The 17,888-nt window shown below is 38.7% G+C and overlaps 1 protein-coding gene across 1 annotated transcript in view; it reads left to right on the forward strand.

Moving 5' to 3' along the window:
- Positions 1 to 40: 40 nt before the first annotated feature.
- The window catches only part of BPHL (biphenyl hydrolase like), a 59,327-nt gene continuing 41,479 nt past the window's right edge, over positions 41 to 17,888 (forward strand). The window contains exons 1-2 of the mRNA XM_072603686.1: positions 41 to 168; positions 16,208 to 16,311. Of these exons, the coding sequence (XP_072459787.1) occupies positions 80 to 168; positions 16,208 to 16,311 (193 nt within the window). The 5' untranslated portion in view covers positions 41 to 79. The remainder of the gene's footprint in view (positions 169 to 16,207; positions 16,312 to 17,888) is intronic.

Genomic DNA, 17,888 nt, shown 5'->3' on the forward strand with positions numbered 1-17,888 from the left:
GCCGCCAGCCAGGGGTGGCGCAGGGGCGGTCGGGAGGAGGGAAGATGCGCATGCGTTCTAGTCACAGCCTAGCGCAGATATGGCAGCGCTAGCTAACCGGTCTTCTCTCCGCCTGCGGCGCCTCATCTCCTGGCTAAAGCCCCGAGCCGTGGCTGCTGCTGCCTACGGGTAAACACGCCTGCCTCCTCCAGAGTCGGGGGGGAGGAAGGGAAGGGTTATCCCGTCCTGGGATTTGGGGAGGGGAGCATTGTACTCGTACCCCTCTCCCCACCCCCAACTCGTTCTTCTCTCACTACCTCGCCTCCGCAATCACGCGCAGGCGTCGGGGCACCTTACGCACTCGGGGCGGGGAAACTGCACCCTTTGGCCTGCTCTCCGATTCGTGCAGCTGCCGGAAGGAAAAGGGAGGGCCATGGGGTAGCCAATCCTCGAAGACCTCGGGGGCGGGGGTAGCGATGTCCCTTCCCCTAGTGCGCGCGCACCTCGCTTGTGGTCCTGTGCTGCTCTGCGGCCCCTATTGTTGTTTGTGTCTGTATGTACTTTACGGTCGTTTTAGCGGGGTGTCTTAGATATGCGAAGTGTGGTGTAGGGCGAGGAAAGCCGCTGCAGTTGAACCTAGAGGAGTTCAAATGCCGACTGCCCTCGATCCTGTTTGCGTGTTAGACTGTGAGTTCCTTGAGAACAGGGACTGTTTCCCCTCTTTTTCTTGGTATTCTCCGCCCTTGGCCTAGCGCCTGACACGTAGTAGGTGCTTAATAAAATGCTTGATCTAACCTTGGGCGACACGCGTAACCCGGGCCTCCCTTTCCTTGCGTGTAAAAGAAGGGGCTTTCGGAAAAGAGACCCCCAGCGGTCCAGTTTGCCCCGGCCCGCAGGTAAAGGGTTTTGTTTTTCTATGTTATGCCCCTGGAACGTCTGGAGCGTTATGTGTCAGACTCTGGGGGAGGAGATGACATTGTGACCATAAAGTAAAAGAGGCCAGAGTTTCTTCTAGAGGAATGGCGGTGCAGTCTTTCCTCCCGGCCCTGCGGACCCCGGCGGGCCAGGCCCTTCCGTTCTCCACTAGCTCACAGTCCTGACACCTCCATCCGTCTCAGCCTCTGCTGGCCGCTGTCAGTCTTCCCCAACATCTGTTTTATTTCTGTGTGATGTATGCAGAGCACCTCCCGCTCTTACGGATGAGGAAACTGAGATTAGAAGGGGCTAAATGCCCAGGGAGTGCCAGTCAGACTGGGAAAGAAGGCCGCTCCTAAGGTCTTCACTCTCTCCCTGGCTGTCTTAGCCGATGAATTCCTTCATGATGGCTCTTTGTACCCGGGTGAACTGGGTAGATTTTGAACCTTCCGCTGTGCACGGAATTCCATAACAGATACATTTCTGAAATTCACCGGCTTGTAGTGAACCTTCGAGACAGACAGCCACAAGCCCTACAGATATTTGGGAAGTAGCTGTTACTTATTCCTCACGGTGCTAGGCCTGAAAGTCCCTAAGATGAAGGGTTTGACGTTCTCCTTGGGGCAACACCATGTGCACAGACAAGCAGAATAGACGCAGAGTCATTTCTGGGTTGATGGAGAGGGCTCTGGAAGTTGGTTGGAGTATCGGGATAAGGCTTTCTGTAATCCCGAGAGCATAAGAGAGGTCTTTCCTAAACTCACCATCACTTATTCCATTATGTTCTAAGTATCAAATGCTTATTGAATGCTAGCTTCGCCTAAGATACTTAGGGGGGCATAGAAAAAAATGTAGGTTCCCACTCCCAGACTGGAGAAAGTGACTATGTAGTTGGGGAGGTGAGACATGGACACTTGAGAAGTTAGGAGCGAAGCGTACCCGAAGACATTTTAGCATTACCAAATGATCAAGTGCCATAGTAATTGCTGTGAGCTCAAAGGAGGTGATCCGTGAGGGCTGTAGTTTCATTTTTATAGCCCTGTAAAGCTTATACAGATAATTGTCTTCAGTGATTTCACTGTGAGGTAACTTGTACAAGTATTATTGTCCCCTTTTTACAGGAGAGAAAATAAACTCTGAGATGTGGCCTTGAGTAGATTACTCTCTATGGACCTGGATCTGTAAAACTGTGGGAAGTGGGGATCTGGAGGAACACACACAAAATAATCTCTAAGGCCACTTTGGCTGCTAAAATAATTCTGTAAACAGAGCATTGCCAAATCTGACGTTACCAATGGATAGTTAAGGTTTAACTGAGTGAAGAGAATATTCCCTGGGAGAAAAATTAACTACTACTTATACTTTTCATTAACATTTTTGCAATTATCTTGGCTCATATTCTGTTTAGAAAACCTATCCATTTAGAAATATGGGAACAATCTCCAAGACTTGTTATACGTTAAAGAAAAATATTTGGGGACAAAGAGCTGACCGCAATACTTCCTAAGTATTCCCCCTTTCATAATTATAAATTGTTGAGATTTTAGTATAACTCCTTTTACATCACAGCCAAAGTAACCTTTGTTCTGTTTATTCTGAGTCTGTGGCTGGTTAATTGATGAAGAGATTATGGTGCTAATGAAACTAAAGTTAATATATTCAGTCTCCATATGAACCAGGTGGTTTTATTCCATGACCACTAACTGGATCCTTAATCTCTGAATAGTTTAAATTTGTGGCTTTTGGTTAAGAGAGAGAAATTTGAACAACTTCTTTGCCACTCTTGGATAAATGTTAAATATGCACAACCTACTAATGATTGATCTCGTTTTAAGTTTGCACAGCTTCCTAGGAGAGGTCATAGATCACAGATTTTTAGAGATGGATGGGATCTTACAAGCCATCTAGTTCAATACCTTCATTTTACAAATGAAGAAACAGAGGTAGAGAAATGCTAAGTAATTTGTCCAGGATCACACAAATAGTAAGTGTTAGAGGTAGGAGTTAAACCCAGGTATTCCTGACTCCAAGTCCAGTATCCTGTCCATTCCAATCAATCAGTAAACGTTTATTAAATGCCTACTCTATGCCACGAATCACATAACACATACTGCCATGCTGGTATTTATCACACTGATCGTTTCATTAGTCTAGTAAGTACTAAATGAAGTCTTAAGCTTTTACCAACCATGTTTTCTGATTTGCAGTGAGGGATGATTTTCCCACAATGAGAGTTACTAAGAGAACAAAAATAGATAATTCTCTTTTCTTTCACGTGATCAATATACCAGCTTCCTAAATACTTTTTAATCTAGGAAGTAAACTCATTTTTGAAGTTTTGAAATTATAGGCACATCTTTATCTTGTATATGAAATAACTGGAAAAACCATTAGAATGCACTGCCTCAAGGAATAAAGTAAAAAAAGAAAAGTCCATTTTCCCTTTAAGGCCATTGAATGGATTTTAAATTAAGTACTATTATGGTTATGTGAATATTTAAACTACTACAGTTTTGTAGGGGTTAAAGTGTGCTCTCATTCCCTTTATCTTTCACAATAGATTTTTCATTTAATATGTATCTCCATTGTTTCTAAAATAGCTCCTAATACCAGGTTTGTCTAAGCTCAAATTAACCATTTTATAAATATATTCTTCTATACAATTTTATATGTAATTAATCCTAACACAAAACTAGGAGTTGACAGTAATATAGAAGAGCTTTTCCTATATGTGATGTTTATATCAGCATAACGATGGAACTACCTAGTAGGAACTAGGTAGTTTAGACCAAGTATTGCCCAAAGAGTTCAGCATGAACTTTTTTCCCATTTTATTTTTAGGAGGTAGTTTAAAAGGAAAATATTGTACAAACTAAATCATTGAAGTTCTTAGAAATGAATACCCTCTCCTTCATTATAACTAATTGTTCAAAGAATTAGATATGCCAAATTAAATCACCTCAAAGTTTCGACCAAACTCCATGCAGCCATTCTACTGTACTTTCTGGAATACAGGTTAAATAGGCAACAAACCTTATTTTAAATTTTTCTTCTGCCACTCCTTCCCTCTACTAGCTTTTATTGAAAATTGGCTTTCCAGGTAACACAGCCTCCCAGGTCATCCTTTACGGTGCTGACTGACTGCACCTTCACTTTTCTCAACTTACTGGTTGAGCTAGAAGAGTTGGAATACTCCTTGTTCCTCATTGCCACTACCAGTTTCTCCCCCTTCCTCTGTTCCTTTGAAGTTCATGCTGTTCATATGTTCTAATTTTTCTATCTTCCCCAACCCTTGCCCTTATATTAAGAGACTTAAATATACATATTAATTTTCCCTCAGATACCCTAACCACTCAGTTTCTAAACTTGCACACCTCCCATGAGCATATTGTTCCATTCCAACTCAGCCACACACAAATATGGTCATACCCTTGATCTTGCCCTCACCCACTTCTGTGATCAAGAACTTGGAAATCCCCTTCTCCAACCATAATCTATTCACTTTTCACCTCTTCCTCTGCCTTCCCTTACAAAACTCTTTGTCCACACTGTGACCTCCAATCCTCTGACCCTTCAGTTCTCTTAAGCTGTCTCTCCTGCACTATCCACTCTCTTTTCTCCCCATCTTGACCCCTTGGTGAATCTATTGAACTCTACACTGTCTTCTCTTGAATTTCTTGGCCCTTTATCATATTGCCGATTACAGCCAACCAAGCCTCAGTCATGGATCACTCACCATTTGTCACCTTTACTTTATACTCCTGTTCTGAACAAAGATGAAGAAAAAAACATAACCAGTCTGATTGAATCCACTATAGATTTATGCCACAAGATCTCATTCCTGCTAAGCAATCACACTATACCTCCCTTCTCGTTCCCTTTTCCACAGCAGCTCTTCCAAACCTTTTCGTCCCATCTCAAACCTCCCAGGGCTGCCTGTTGTACCATTTTCTCATCTGAGAACCTTGACTCATATTTTGCAGAAAAACTTGAGGCCATTCACTGTAAACTCCCTCTTCTTCCCTCTTCCTCGTCTATCACTCAGATTCTGCCACTATCTCTTCCTTCACCCCTCTTACATGATGAGGTGACCTTATTCCTTACCAAGGCAAACCCCTCCACTTGTTCAAGCAATCTCATTCCATCCCATCTCGAAAAGATTGTCTTCTATTATCCCCACTTTTTCACTTATTTTCAATCTCACTCTTGTCTCCTGGTTCATTTCTTACTGCTTATACAAACATGCTCATGTCTTCCTTAGTTAATCCTTCCATCCCTGCTAACTATTGTGCTATATCTTTTCTGCCCGTTGTGGCTGAACTCAAAAAGGCCATATGCAATAGGTACCTCCATGTTCCTTTCACTCTTTACCTATTATAATGTGGCTTTTGACCTTATCAGTCCACCAAAATTGCTCTTTCCAAAGTTACTGATGATTGCCAGATCTACTGGCCTTTTCTAAATGTTCATTCTCCTTGTCTTCTCTGCAGCCTTTGACACTATTGATGAGTTCTTCTTGATACTCTTTTCTCTTGCTTTTTGGGATATCACTCCTCTGATTCCTCCTGCCTTTTGCCTCTTTTGATGGATCCTCTTTCAGATCACACCCTCAGACCACAGGTGTCCATCAGGGTTCTGTCCTGGGCCTACTTTTCCCACTTGACTACTTCACTTGATCTGATCAGCATGCATGGATTTAGTTACCAACTCTATACTGGTGATTCTCAAATCTACCTATTCTGCTTGAGTCTGCTTGTCTCAAAATCTCCCCTCTCCAGTCCATCCTCCATTTAGTCACTAAAGTGATTTTTCTAAAGCTCAGGTCTGATCATGTTTAGCTCCCTTTGGCCTCCAGGATCAAAAGTAGATGCTCTGGTTGGCATTCAAAACCCTTCTTCTCCCATCTTTACAGTCTTCTTACATGTTCCTCCCTGACATACCATGGGATTCAGTGACACTAGCCTACTGGCCAGTTCTACAAACAAAATGTTTATTTGTTCAATCTCCTATCTCCAGGCATTTTCTCTAGCTGGCCCCCATGCCTGGAAAACTCTCCCCCATTCCACTTACTGATGTCCCTAGCCTACTTTAAGGCTTAACTAAAATCCCAGCTTCACAAGCCTTCTCCAACCCCTCTTAATTCCAGTACCTTTCCTCTGTTAATTACTTCTTGTTTATCCTGAATATAGTTTATTATGTAAATATTTGTTTGCACGTTGTCTCCCCCATTAGATTGTGAGCTCTTAGAGGGCAGGTACTATCTTTTGTATCCCCAGCGCTTAGCCCAGTGCCTGACACTTAGCAGGCACTTAATATATGTTTATTGATTGATTGAAATCAATGAAAAACTATGTAGAGAAGTCCTTATATAGAAGGAAATTTAGAAACCATGTGGTCCATAACAGAACAAAAGTCTTCCTCCAGTGAGAAGGGATTCATTACTTCTTAAGACAGCCCATTCCATTTATGTGTAGTTCTAATTTTTAGGAAGCTTTTCCTTATGTCAAATCTAAATTTATCTGTTTGCCCTATTACCTTTTGCTTCTACTGCTGGCCCTGGAGCCCAACAACAATAAATTGGTCCCTTACATGTGTTGTCTGCCTTGTTAAAATATAAATTGCCTGAGGGAGAAAAATATTTCATGTTTGCCTTTGTATCCCAGACACTTCAAATAGTGCCTGTCACATACTAGGTACCTAATAAATGTTAATTGATATGCTCAATCATCTCTTCTGTCAAACCATCATCGATTTTTTTTATCTTTTCATCATTCTAAGTCACAAAATGCTCTAGATTTCTAGCTCATGTCTTGCTATAGAGTTGAGATTTGAGAAGTAAAAGGTAAGAATTTCTGTGTCAGTGTGGCTTTCTGCAGTCTGTTTGTAAAGCTGTGTGGCAGTCTGCTCTCCAACCCCTGTTCAAAGTATGTGAACTTTGACCATCCTGAAATGGTGATGACTTTCTAGATATGCTCCAGTTTGTCAGTATCTGTCCAAATTGTGTTTCCCATAGCTGAGCATAATATTCACATGTGGTCTGACCAGGTCAGAGTACAACAGGGATATCGTTTCCTTAGTCTTGGATACTGCTTCACAATGCAGCCCAAGTTTGGAGCAGCTCTTTTGATGGCCATAAAAAGTACTTACTCATTGAGCTTGCAATCTTTTAAGTCCTTGAGATCTTTTTCAAATGAATTGCTGTCTAACCATATCTATCTTATCTTGAATTTGTAATTTTGAATTTTTTTGAACTGAATTCAAAAATTGAATTTTTTTTACCCTGAGTGGAAAAATTTACATATATTCCTTTTAAATTTTATCATAATAGATTTGGCCCAGTAGCTTAACCTTTCAGGATCTTTTTGAAAATGGACTCTGTTAACCAATTTTAAAAGCTACTTCTCTTTAAGTTAGCTGTAATTTTGGTACGCATACCTGTATCCAGGTCATTGATAAAAATGGTGAACAGCGCATATACAAGCGTGGATCTTTGGAAAGTTCACCAGAGACCTACTTGAGTTGGTATCTAATCATGACTTTGGTGGTAGTTGTTGGGCCTGTTTCAGATTCCCCAAGCTGTTCTACTGCTTATTCCACTTCTCTATGTCTCCATGAGAATAGCCTGAGAAACTTGGTCTTTGTTAAAAAATCTAGGCAAACTATCTACATAATTTCTCTGATTTACCGGTCTAGTAACCTTGTCAAAAAAAAAAAAAAAAAAGAGAGTAAGTTGGCCTGGCATGTTGAAGCCATGCTGGCTTGTTGAAATCATTATTCCTTTTCTGAATCTTCTTACTTTAAAAGTACATTTTAGAATTCATTACTAGAATTCTGACAAGACTTTTTTGTAGGCGAAATTATGTCAGTGACATAAATAATTATTTTACATATTACAATCAAGTACATTCCTCTTAGGTCGTAAAAGTTAAAGAAAAAATAGATTTATAATTTCATGCTTTCTTTAGTATCATAAAAGTTAAATTTAGTTAGATGGATTCATAACCTCAAACAGGAGATTATTAAGAAAGGAAACCTCATCAAACTCTATAGGTAAACTAAGGTTACAGATTAATTGACATTTAGAGGGTTCACAAATAGGCTGATTTAAAGGGAAGATTTATGTGTCACCCAGATAACCAAAAAAGACTCATGTCAGGGAAATCCTTCAACATATAGCTAGGGGAGCTAACAAATCAAAAAAATCACTTTGACTCTCCTTTGGCTTCTGAGAATTGCCAGTCTTTATTTCTTGAGTCAAATTTTGGTCAGGTAATGTTAATATTAACAGGAGAAGACAGACTTTTAGTTAACCAAAACTGAAGGCGAAATGGCCCGAAGTTCTGAATAATAAGAAATTAATTTTGATCATAGAGAGTGCAATACCTCTTTTTGATCACTCAGTTGTAAATCCTATTAATCTCTGCCCTGGGCATATTTTCAACTGTACTTAGGCATACATTCCTATAGACAGACAAGAATATTGAAACATGTGACAAATATGAACATCAGTATTGAATAACACAAAGTCTCCTTGACCAATTTGTTCCTAACAACCCACTTTAAATGTCCATTTAATCAGCTTATTTCACCTTGGATCTTAGCTGTCCCAGTAGCCATCAGGTTGTTCGAAACTTTTTCCCTTCGAGATTCCAGAATAGGCCTCATTTCCATAGAGGTTCTGTGGAAAAGATCTGCTTCTCTGGTTCTAAGTCACTTCTAGAGGTTCTCTAGGTTAACTAGATCATGTAGTTAAAAACCAATTCAAATCTCATGTAGATAATAATAATATCAGAACATCAAATTAGAAACCCATAATTCACCTGAAAGTTCAGAGAAATTCAGTTTTTACATACCACATGCTGTGTTTTTACCGGAATGCTATACTTGATATAGATAATGGTATGTATAAGCTGAAGAATCTTAAAAAAGATCTGTGAGTGCCTGACTTGTTCAGTGAGCTCCTCTGTCTCTTAGTATTATAGAGACTTTAAAACATACACAAAAATTAAATTTTCTTAATGGAGTTTTATATGTAATCCAATTTTGAAAACTTATTGTCAAAATATAATCAAAATCTGTATATCCCAGAAAAAAGAAAAAAAATTTTCTAAAAAAGATTGATGTGTATATTCATTTAAACTCAAAGGATGTTCAGTATTTGTTCTACTTTTTCAATCTTGTTCCTAATTACCTTCAAGATCAAAAGAAAAATTTTTTAAAATATGTATCATAAAGTATATCATCTAGGGACATCACGTTTACTTGTCCATCTATCGTTCTTTTTTTTTGTAAATATTTGGTTTTTTTCCAATTATATGAAAAGACAGTTTTCAACATTCTTTTTTAGTAAGATTTTGAGTTCCAAATTTTTCTTTCTTTCCCCTACCCAAGATGTCAAACAACATGAAATAGGTTATACATGAGCAATCATGTTAGACATAGTTCCACTTAAGTCATGTTGGGAAACAACAATCAGAACAGAAGGGGAAAGCCATGAAAAACAAAAAAAGTGAAACTGTTATACTTCCATCTGCATTCAGACTCCATAGTTCTTTCTCTGGATGAGGATAGCATTTTCCATCATATTTTTGTTCTTAATAAAAATATTTGAAAGCCATTCGTGTGTGTTTGTGTTTGTGTGTGTGTGTGTGTGTGTGTATGTGTATGAGTGTATCCATCTATCTTAATTCTTAAGGTAACAGTCTAATCTTACCGCTTTTCTTAGAATGAAGTTTACTACTCTGTTAAAATGACCTTGCAAATGTAACAGTAGGATCCTCTGGATTCATTTTCTTCATTGAAGTTGAAACAGAGTGACTATAAATTAAAAACAGTAAAATTAAAAACATTAAGGACTTTTTTTACTTGCCTCATATTATATAGTAACTCAGAGATGCAGTGAGAATCATCATTTAAAATAAAAAAACTTTTATACTTCACTTGCCCTGGTTATAGAATTTTGTTATGAAAGGAAGAAGGAAGTTATAAAAAAAAATAATTGAGGCTGTCCCTTCAGAAAGGAAATAGCACAGTGGGGAAACTGAATTAAGAGACTCCTGCTGTCACATTTGCAAGGTTCCCTCAACCTTCTGAAGAACAGACATCAATCTGTGGCAGTTCTGGAATCATGCTCCCTTTGAACAGCACTTGGCATTTCCCTTGAATGGTAGGTTGTCAAGGTAATTCAGGTAATCGTTCTTGGAATCAAAATTCTGAACAGTATCAAAATACAGCCCCAAGAAGGCTTGCCTCAAATAGCAAGCTTCATTAATCAAAGCTTAGGACTAGGTACAATCATTATCATCTCTCATGTTGTTGCAACAGCAAGTAACAATAAGCACATACAAGGCCATATCTTATTCCTCCTTTATAGTTTAAATCCATTCTGGAGAAGAAATCAGCCATTAGAAATTAAGAAAACAATCACATTGTTTAATTTCACACATACAGTGAATACTTGATAGTTCATTCAAAACCCAGTAAAACATTGACCACTGTAAGTTGCCTTGTTGATGGATCATATCTTAAGGTCTTACATGTTAACCTCTAAAGCAAATAAATCCAGTCTTTGAATTTGGGGTCTGTTGAGACTTAGTTGGCTTAAAGGTACAGTTTTTAACTTATTCTCCAGGTACAGTATGATAATTTTCATAAGCAATGACCAATGTATCAGATTAAAAAAAATAATCATTATAAAAAAGGTCCTAGTTTCTCATTAAAACTGCTTCGTTATTGTGGAATTTCACAGTCTGCTGTGAGCAAGGCTAAGATTTTTTGACTTCCCAAAAAGAAGGTCCCAAGAAACCTGGTAAGTCCCCAAAGAACTTCACAGTTAAGGGAAAAAATTCTGGTCCTTTTCTCAGTAAATTATTAATTTTAAGGCAAAATGTACCCCATTAAATACTTAAAAAGTTTTGAGCATTATGACCGCATTTTCTAACAACTAATTTCATAATCTAAGAGCATCGAGAACAAAAAGAGAAGTTAATTTCATAAGGATACAATTACATCACTCTCTAGGTGTCATTTTTCAGATTTGCAGCATTTCTCATACAATGATTTCCCCAAAATCATAACACAAGAACAATTAGAAGCCTAACAATAAATCAATAATATGAATTTTTAAACTAACATAAAACTTATTGCCAGTCAAATAACATCAGTTTGTTTGAATGTGCTGCTAAGTAATCTTACATAGAAAATTGCTTCATATGTCAATTAAGCATCGAAGAATGTTAAAGCTGACTCTCTAATCATCTAGTACAACTCCCACATTTTACTGGTGAGGAAAATGAATGCCTTGGTATGGGCTGAGATTTCAGTGGTGTAGGGAACTCTTGGTGAGGAAACTCCCTCTACCAATTCAGATTGGCAGTTCTGCAATTTGTTGTCTTTAAGAGAGTTGCCTGGGGCCAGCAAAGGTTAAGTGATTTGTGAATTGCTAATTTATGGAGTTATTGCGACTAAGGGAATGGGACCACAAGGGGGTCCCTTTGGGTTAAGTGGGGAGCAGGAAGCCCTGGTTCTTTGGATATTCCCTGGGAAAAACCACTGTGGCAGCACAGTGAAAATAATACTCTAATAAAGCACAGGGTGTACAGAGACAAATGGTACAGGGGACAAAGGCAGAAAGTGGGGATGGGATTGAGTGATGGAGGCAGGTAGGCAGCATGCAGAAGAGAATGGGGAGGAGAAGGGATGTGGGACAGTTGTGTATCATAGATCAGAGTTGGGAACACTCAAGCAACATGAACTTGGAAGAGATGGAGGAGATAAAAGGGAGAATTTGAAGGGGTTTACAGGATTTGGGGCAGTTAGCAGAAACAAGGGACCCTTAGAGTAAAGCCTAGCCGACTTCCCCTGATTTAGCACATAGTCTCAGGATTTTAGTAATTTATGAGACAGTTTGCAAGTTACCATTATGCTTCCTTAATCTATGGGAGAGTCTAAGTTCTAGGTTCCACTTTGCAGTCTTAACTTTTTGCTGCTGTTACTTTATACTAGCCACTTTTAAACTTAGTGTATTGACTTAGAAGGGGTGTGCTGGTCAGAGGGACCAGAACATGAGAGAATTTTAACAACCAGTATGTTTTAGAGGCAGTTCTTGAACACAGATCCTCCAGAGACCCAGCTCTACGTGATTGATGAACATTTGTTGAATTTAAATACCAAGTCTGATGCTCTTTCACTGCCTCTAAGATAGGTTCAGTACCCTGAAGTCAATTAGCCTAAGCCTAAAAGAAATCTGGTGGCTGGCAAGCATTTTAATGAATATTTAAACTGCAAGAGAATATAAATCTCCCACTTTGCCTTCCCCTCAGTAGGTCCTCAATAAATAATTTGTGGAATCCATTGTTGTTCACTTGTATTTATTGTGTTAGGCTATGTAATTAGCATTCTAGTTTTGGAACTCTGAAGAACTAAGTCAGTCTCAGCTCTGGGAATTGTTTTGAAGTGATCTTCCTCAGATGATCCGTATTCTCCCCCATTTCCAGTAGTTCTGTTAACATTGTCTCTGCCACAGTTACCCAATGTGCTGATAAACAACAGCTGCCGTCGCTGCTCACTTCCTTCTTTTAGTCACAAAACACCCTAGTTTTCTATCTCCTGACCTGCTGTAGAGACAGGGAGTAGGAGAGGTTCAAGGTAAAAATCTTCAGGAGTCTGTGTTTGTAAGGCTATATTCCCAAAACTGTTAGGGACATATCATTGGTGTGAGATGATGGGTCCTGGATGACCCAGATTGGGAGAATCAGAGCAGGGCAAACCTGATGGGGTTTGGAATATGGAATTGTAAAAGAGGAAGGAAAAAAAGGTGGAGACAGGAGAAAAAGAGAAAGGGAGAAATCACCTTTTTTTATGTGTTCCTGCCCCTTCTTTTGTCTTATTTAGAAAATTAGATATCTCATATGTGATCTCATAGATGCTGAATTGGAGGGGACATGAGAAGGCATCTAGTCTAACCCCCTAATGTTCCAGACAAGAAAACTGAGACATAGGGAGAGATTAAGTGATTTGCCCAAGCTCACACAGGCAATAAGTTCATGAGATTCGAGCTGTCTCACTTCCTGTATGTTATAAACTAGTGCTTTCTCTGCTGTATCATGTGTTAAAGTAATACACACTGATTGTAGATCCAGTGAAATACAAATTCCTTTCAATGCTTTCATTGTCCTTCATAATTTCTTACCCTACCTTTGTGGTCTTACTGAATACTATTCCTTCTATGGAATGGCAAGCTCCCCATGGTCCGCTGCCTTTGTTTTATCTAATTCTTATTTCTAGAGGATGTCTCCCAGCTTCTTTTTTATGTACTGCCCACCACATAAAGCTTGTCTTCTCTGATGCCCTACTCCCATTCCTTCATTATGTCACAGCCCCCTCAGACTTCACATAACATTCTGTTTACACCTCTATAATGTACTTACATAAATTTGTATTATAGGTATATGTTTTGTGTTACCATACATACCTATGTAAATCCCATGAGGACAAGGAATCTGATCAACATTTGTCTGCTTTAAATTTTAATATTCCTACAGTGGCCTGGCACAGTATTCTGCAGGTGCTTAATAAATGTTTGAATTGATTTTAATGGAAGTTTATCATCTTGAACATCTTTTAATTTTATTTTAACCAGCATGTAACATTTACCCAAGGTCTCAATAACCATTTCAGCTGGGAAATTATTTCTAAAATAGGAGTTCTTAACCTTGTTGTATCATGGATTCCTTTGACAGTTGATGCTAAGTGGATCCTTTTCAGAATGTTTTTCAATGTATAAAATAAAAAGTATGTAGAATTGTAAAGGAAATCAATTATGGTAAAATGCAGTTATCAAGATAGATTTTTAAAAGTTGATGGACTCCAGGCTAAGGACCTCTGCTCTAAAATATCTTGAATTAAGGTGTTGGAAAAAAGGTGCCATATTTCTATTTTGCATTTTTATGTCACTTTAAAAGTAAATGCAATAATAATATGTTAACTCAGTAATTTTTCCTGTAATAGTTTTCTGTATCTAATCCATTGCATTTATTTGGAGATGCTTTTAAAATCCTTCTGTTATTGGAAAGGATTTCATTTATATTGACTTTGAAGCTCTCAGAACAATTCCATTCAACAAACATTTATTAATGTAATTTTTAGAACACATTTCTAAGCACACAGAAGGAGTAAATCAGTGGACTAGGTAATTAGTGACTTGGTAGTTTAACTTAATTAATGTCACTTAAAAAAAACCTTTTTCTTAGACTTCCTGTAGAAAACGAACTCTTAATCATTTACTCAACTCCATTATCCATTACTCTCAAACAATGTTTTTTTGTAATTTTCCTGGGACTATTACTTAATAAAAAAAAAATTTCTGTGAAAATACACTTGGTATTACTTTCTTAATGAATTAGTTGAAATTAGGAGAAGAAATGATATTTCATTTTTAAAAATATACTTTATTTCAGTAATTGTTTAGGGGCAAATAAAAGCGGGAAAAACATGACAGAAATAGGAAGAAAACAGGAGAAATAGGGAAAGAGAAGATTAAGGTTGATCCTGTGCCATTTTCTTATTGATCCTATTTACAATTAATTGATTTTGTCCTGTAACTGCTTCAGTCATGGTTCTTTCTCTCTGAACATACTTCACAATTTAGCTGACCTGTAACTGGTTAATTAGAAATCCAGCCCTCCTACTAATATTCACTGATCTAGTCTTGCCTCAGGGGGAATGTGTGAGAAAGCAAGGGAGCCAGGCCTGATATTTTTATTCCACCAAGTTATCCTTCAACATCTGGTTTGCTGTCCAAAAGTCTGGGCCACTATTTCTCACTTGGACTCCAATGATGAATACTTCTTAGTCTCCTGAGAGAATGGGAGTCGTTATCCCAGTTACCAAGCTTCCAACCAATCATGCGGCTCTTAATCCCATGGTGTCATACACCCTGCTCTATTCTTTGTTCTGTACTCCCCCAAACCTATAAAAGGGGAATTGTCCTTTTGCTCAGGGTCTTTGGCATAAATGGAGGCAAGCCACTGACCCATTTATAGACAAGTAGCATGCTGTTGCCTCCCCCCCATTAAATGTTATCTTGCCCAGAGATCTGCCTCAGTTTACCCTTTTGTTAAATTCCAATTTTGACAGGAATAAAGACTGGAAAGTTATATTTAAGGTAGCTGGATTTGCATCCTTTGGTTAAATCCATCCATAATGTACTTTTCACTAGAACTGGCCCCAGTGTGTCATTTATAGACCTGTTAATTTTTCTCTCTGGAATTTAGCATAAGCTTGTCATTGCTTTGGAGCTGGACCCCAAATCATTCTGGGACCTTACAGAAAACCCAGAGCCCTTCAGGAATCCCTAATCCCTTCCTCTGAGTTGCTTGAACTGACTGGCCCCCAAAAGAATCAGCATAATGATAGTTGCACTGAGTGTTTTCTAGTGTGTCCCAGTTCAAACGCCCCCCAAGTTTTCCTGACCGCCAAGAATCACCTCAGGGTTTCTACCTGGGGCATACACATCTAGCTTATATATACAATGGTGCTTCGGTTTTGTCCCTTATCACCTGTCACCAAGAAAGCTGCAGTAACCTAATTGATCTCCCATCCTTCAGTCTGCTCCTCTCCATCCATATGCCATACAGCTGCCAGATTAATATTCGCAAAGCAAAGACTGGCTATCACTTCCTGGATTTAGAAGTTCCAGAGGTTCCCTCTCTCCCCTAGGTTAAATAAATTCAGTTGGGCATTTAAAATCCTTCACCATCTGTGAAGGATGGGCTTCAGGCTGTCTTTTCAGACTCACTGGAATGCCCTCCCCCTTTTCCTCCTTAGGTAGACTAGGATCTCTTATCTTCCTTCAAAGCTTGCTTCACACTTGGCCAACTGTAAGAAGCAATCCTGATTCCTCTCCGCCCCTAGTCAGAAATTTAGATTTATGTTGCATTTAATTTTCTATGTATGTTTCTCCCCAGTAGAGTTTAAGCCCCTGGAGGTCAGGAACTATTTTATCCCTGTATTCTCAGTGCCTAAAATGGGCTCTGGCAGGTAGTAAATGCTTAGGACATGCTTCTTGAGTGAATAAACCAATGCTCTGGAAGTTCCTTATTCTAGTAGAAGTCTGTCACTGGTCTCCAGTTCCCGGTCATTCAATGCTCTTTTATTAAGAGGAGAAGAGAATTAGATTCAAAAGGTAAGGATTAATTCTTGCTAAGAAAAGTAAGGATTGGTGATTATTGTAGTCTATAAAATAGCAGTTTTGTTATGTTAAATTTACACTAATGAATAATTCTCTTTTGCGGGATGGGGATTGTTCTTCCAGGACCTCAGTAACCTCTGCTAAAGTGGAAGTGAATGGTGTCCACCTCCATTATCATCAGACTGGAGAAGGAAAGCATGCAGTTCTGCTACTTCCTGGAATGTTAGGTGCGGCATTTGGACTTTGATTAAAACTCTTATGCTTGCATGTTTTAAAGTTATAGTTATGTTCACCAAATATTGGTTATTAGTTTCAGCATCTTATAGAATTTTTTGGTAATGTTCTCAGACATGAAATTAATGTTTTAGAAAAATATATGACTTTCTGAGTGTTTTGAGACTTTTTGAACACTGGAAATACAGTAACACATTCTGTCTAGAATTCTTTCTGGGAAAGGGAATAGAAAATTAGAATTAATTAAATTTGATATTTAAATGATGGTTAAAACCCAAACCCTTTCTGTTCCAACCTTTGTTGAAAATCTAAAATATTAGACTTGTTTTCCCAGAAAAGGAATGGAATTAATGCATATTTCTTTTGCTAAAGAGAATGCTTCAGAGCTCAAAAAATTTTGAAAAAATGTTAAAAATTGCTTTTAAACATGTAATTGGGAAAAATATGACATTTTTCCAAAAATAAAAAAAAGTTACAAAATATAAAGATAATGCCTCAGGATAATATAATTCCACACACTTTCTCATGGGAGTGTGTTATATGTAGAAGGAAGAGTAGATTAATCCATGTAGTTAACCCATGATGGACCTTAAAGCAGGACTCAGGAAATCCTGCTGCCTAGCAATTTCACCAGATTTCCTAGTGGTTTAGGCACAAAGTTATGTGAAACCATAGAAGAGCACTTTGTTCTTCTCCATCATTCGTGTTTATTCACTTGTGACTTGAATCAAAGCTGTTACTACCAGGCCGCCCTACTTGGTGAACAGCTTGTCCTACTCCCATTCTAGAGTGATAGCTGCAGCGTGGCTGTCGGGCTGTCGGTGAGACATTACTGACCGGGGGACTGTTTTCCCAAATGTGACCTGGAAGGTGTCCTGACTCGATGTAGCAAACTCCCTCACTGCGGATTCCCTTAAGGCCTTTAAGGACCTTGGTGTCCCTTGTTTGACTCTGAGTTTAAGAACCATCACCCCGATACCAACATGCTGAATTTTCCCCCTTGACATCTGGGGGTAGGGGAAGGGGAAGTGGTCTGGCTTCTGAATTTGCAGGCTTATTTCTAGATCTAAAGCAGAATTTTCCAAGTCTTCCCTTACAGAGTATTTTCAGTCATTTATTTCAACACACTATTCCCCAAACTCTTTTCCAATAAACTTTCATAAAAAGGGGGAAGGTAAGAACACATTTGGAGAAGAATTTACTTTTATGTAGTACTTGAAGATTTATTAAGATTGTCCTCATAGCAGTGCTTTAAAATCGATCCTGCAGGTATCACAGTGTCCCTATTTTAGGGATGAGGAAAATGAACTCAGAGGTTAAATAACTTGTCTCATGTTGACATTCAGACCCAGTTCTTAATGATCCTGAGTCCAACATGCTTTCCACCATTATTTCCACCATTATTATTCATTATGCTGTTTCATTCTGGGCACTATGTTTTAGGAGGAGCTGTGACAAAAGACGATGGTCAGCATGGACTCACCCATCTCATATGAAGAATGTTAGAAGAAACTGGGATATTTAGCTTGGATAAGAAGAGACATGTTCATGGTTTTCAGATATTTGAAAG

This window comes from Notamacropus eugenii, chromosome 4, assembly GCF_028372415.1.
Source record: "Notamacropus eugenii isolate mMacEug1 chromosome 4, mMacEug1.pri_v2, whole genome shotgun sequence".
NCBI classification, from domain to species: Eukaryota; Metazoa; Chordata; class Mammalia; order Diprotodontia; family Macropodidae; genus Notamacropus; species Notamacropus eugenii.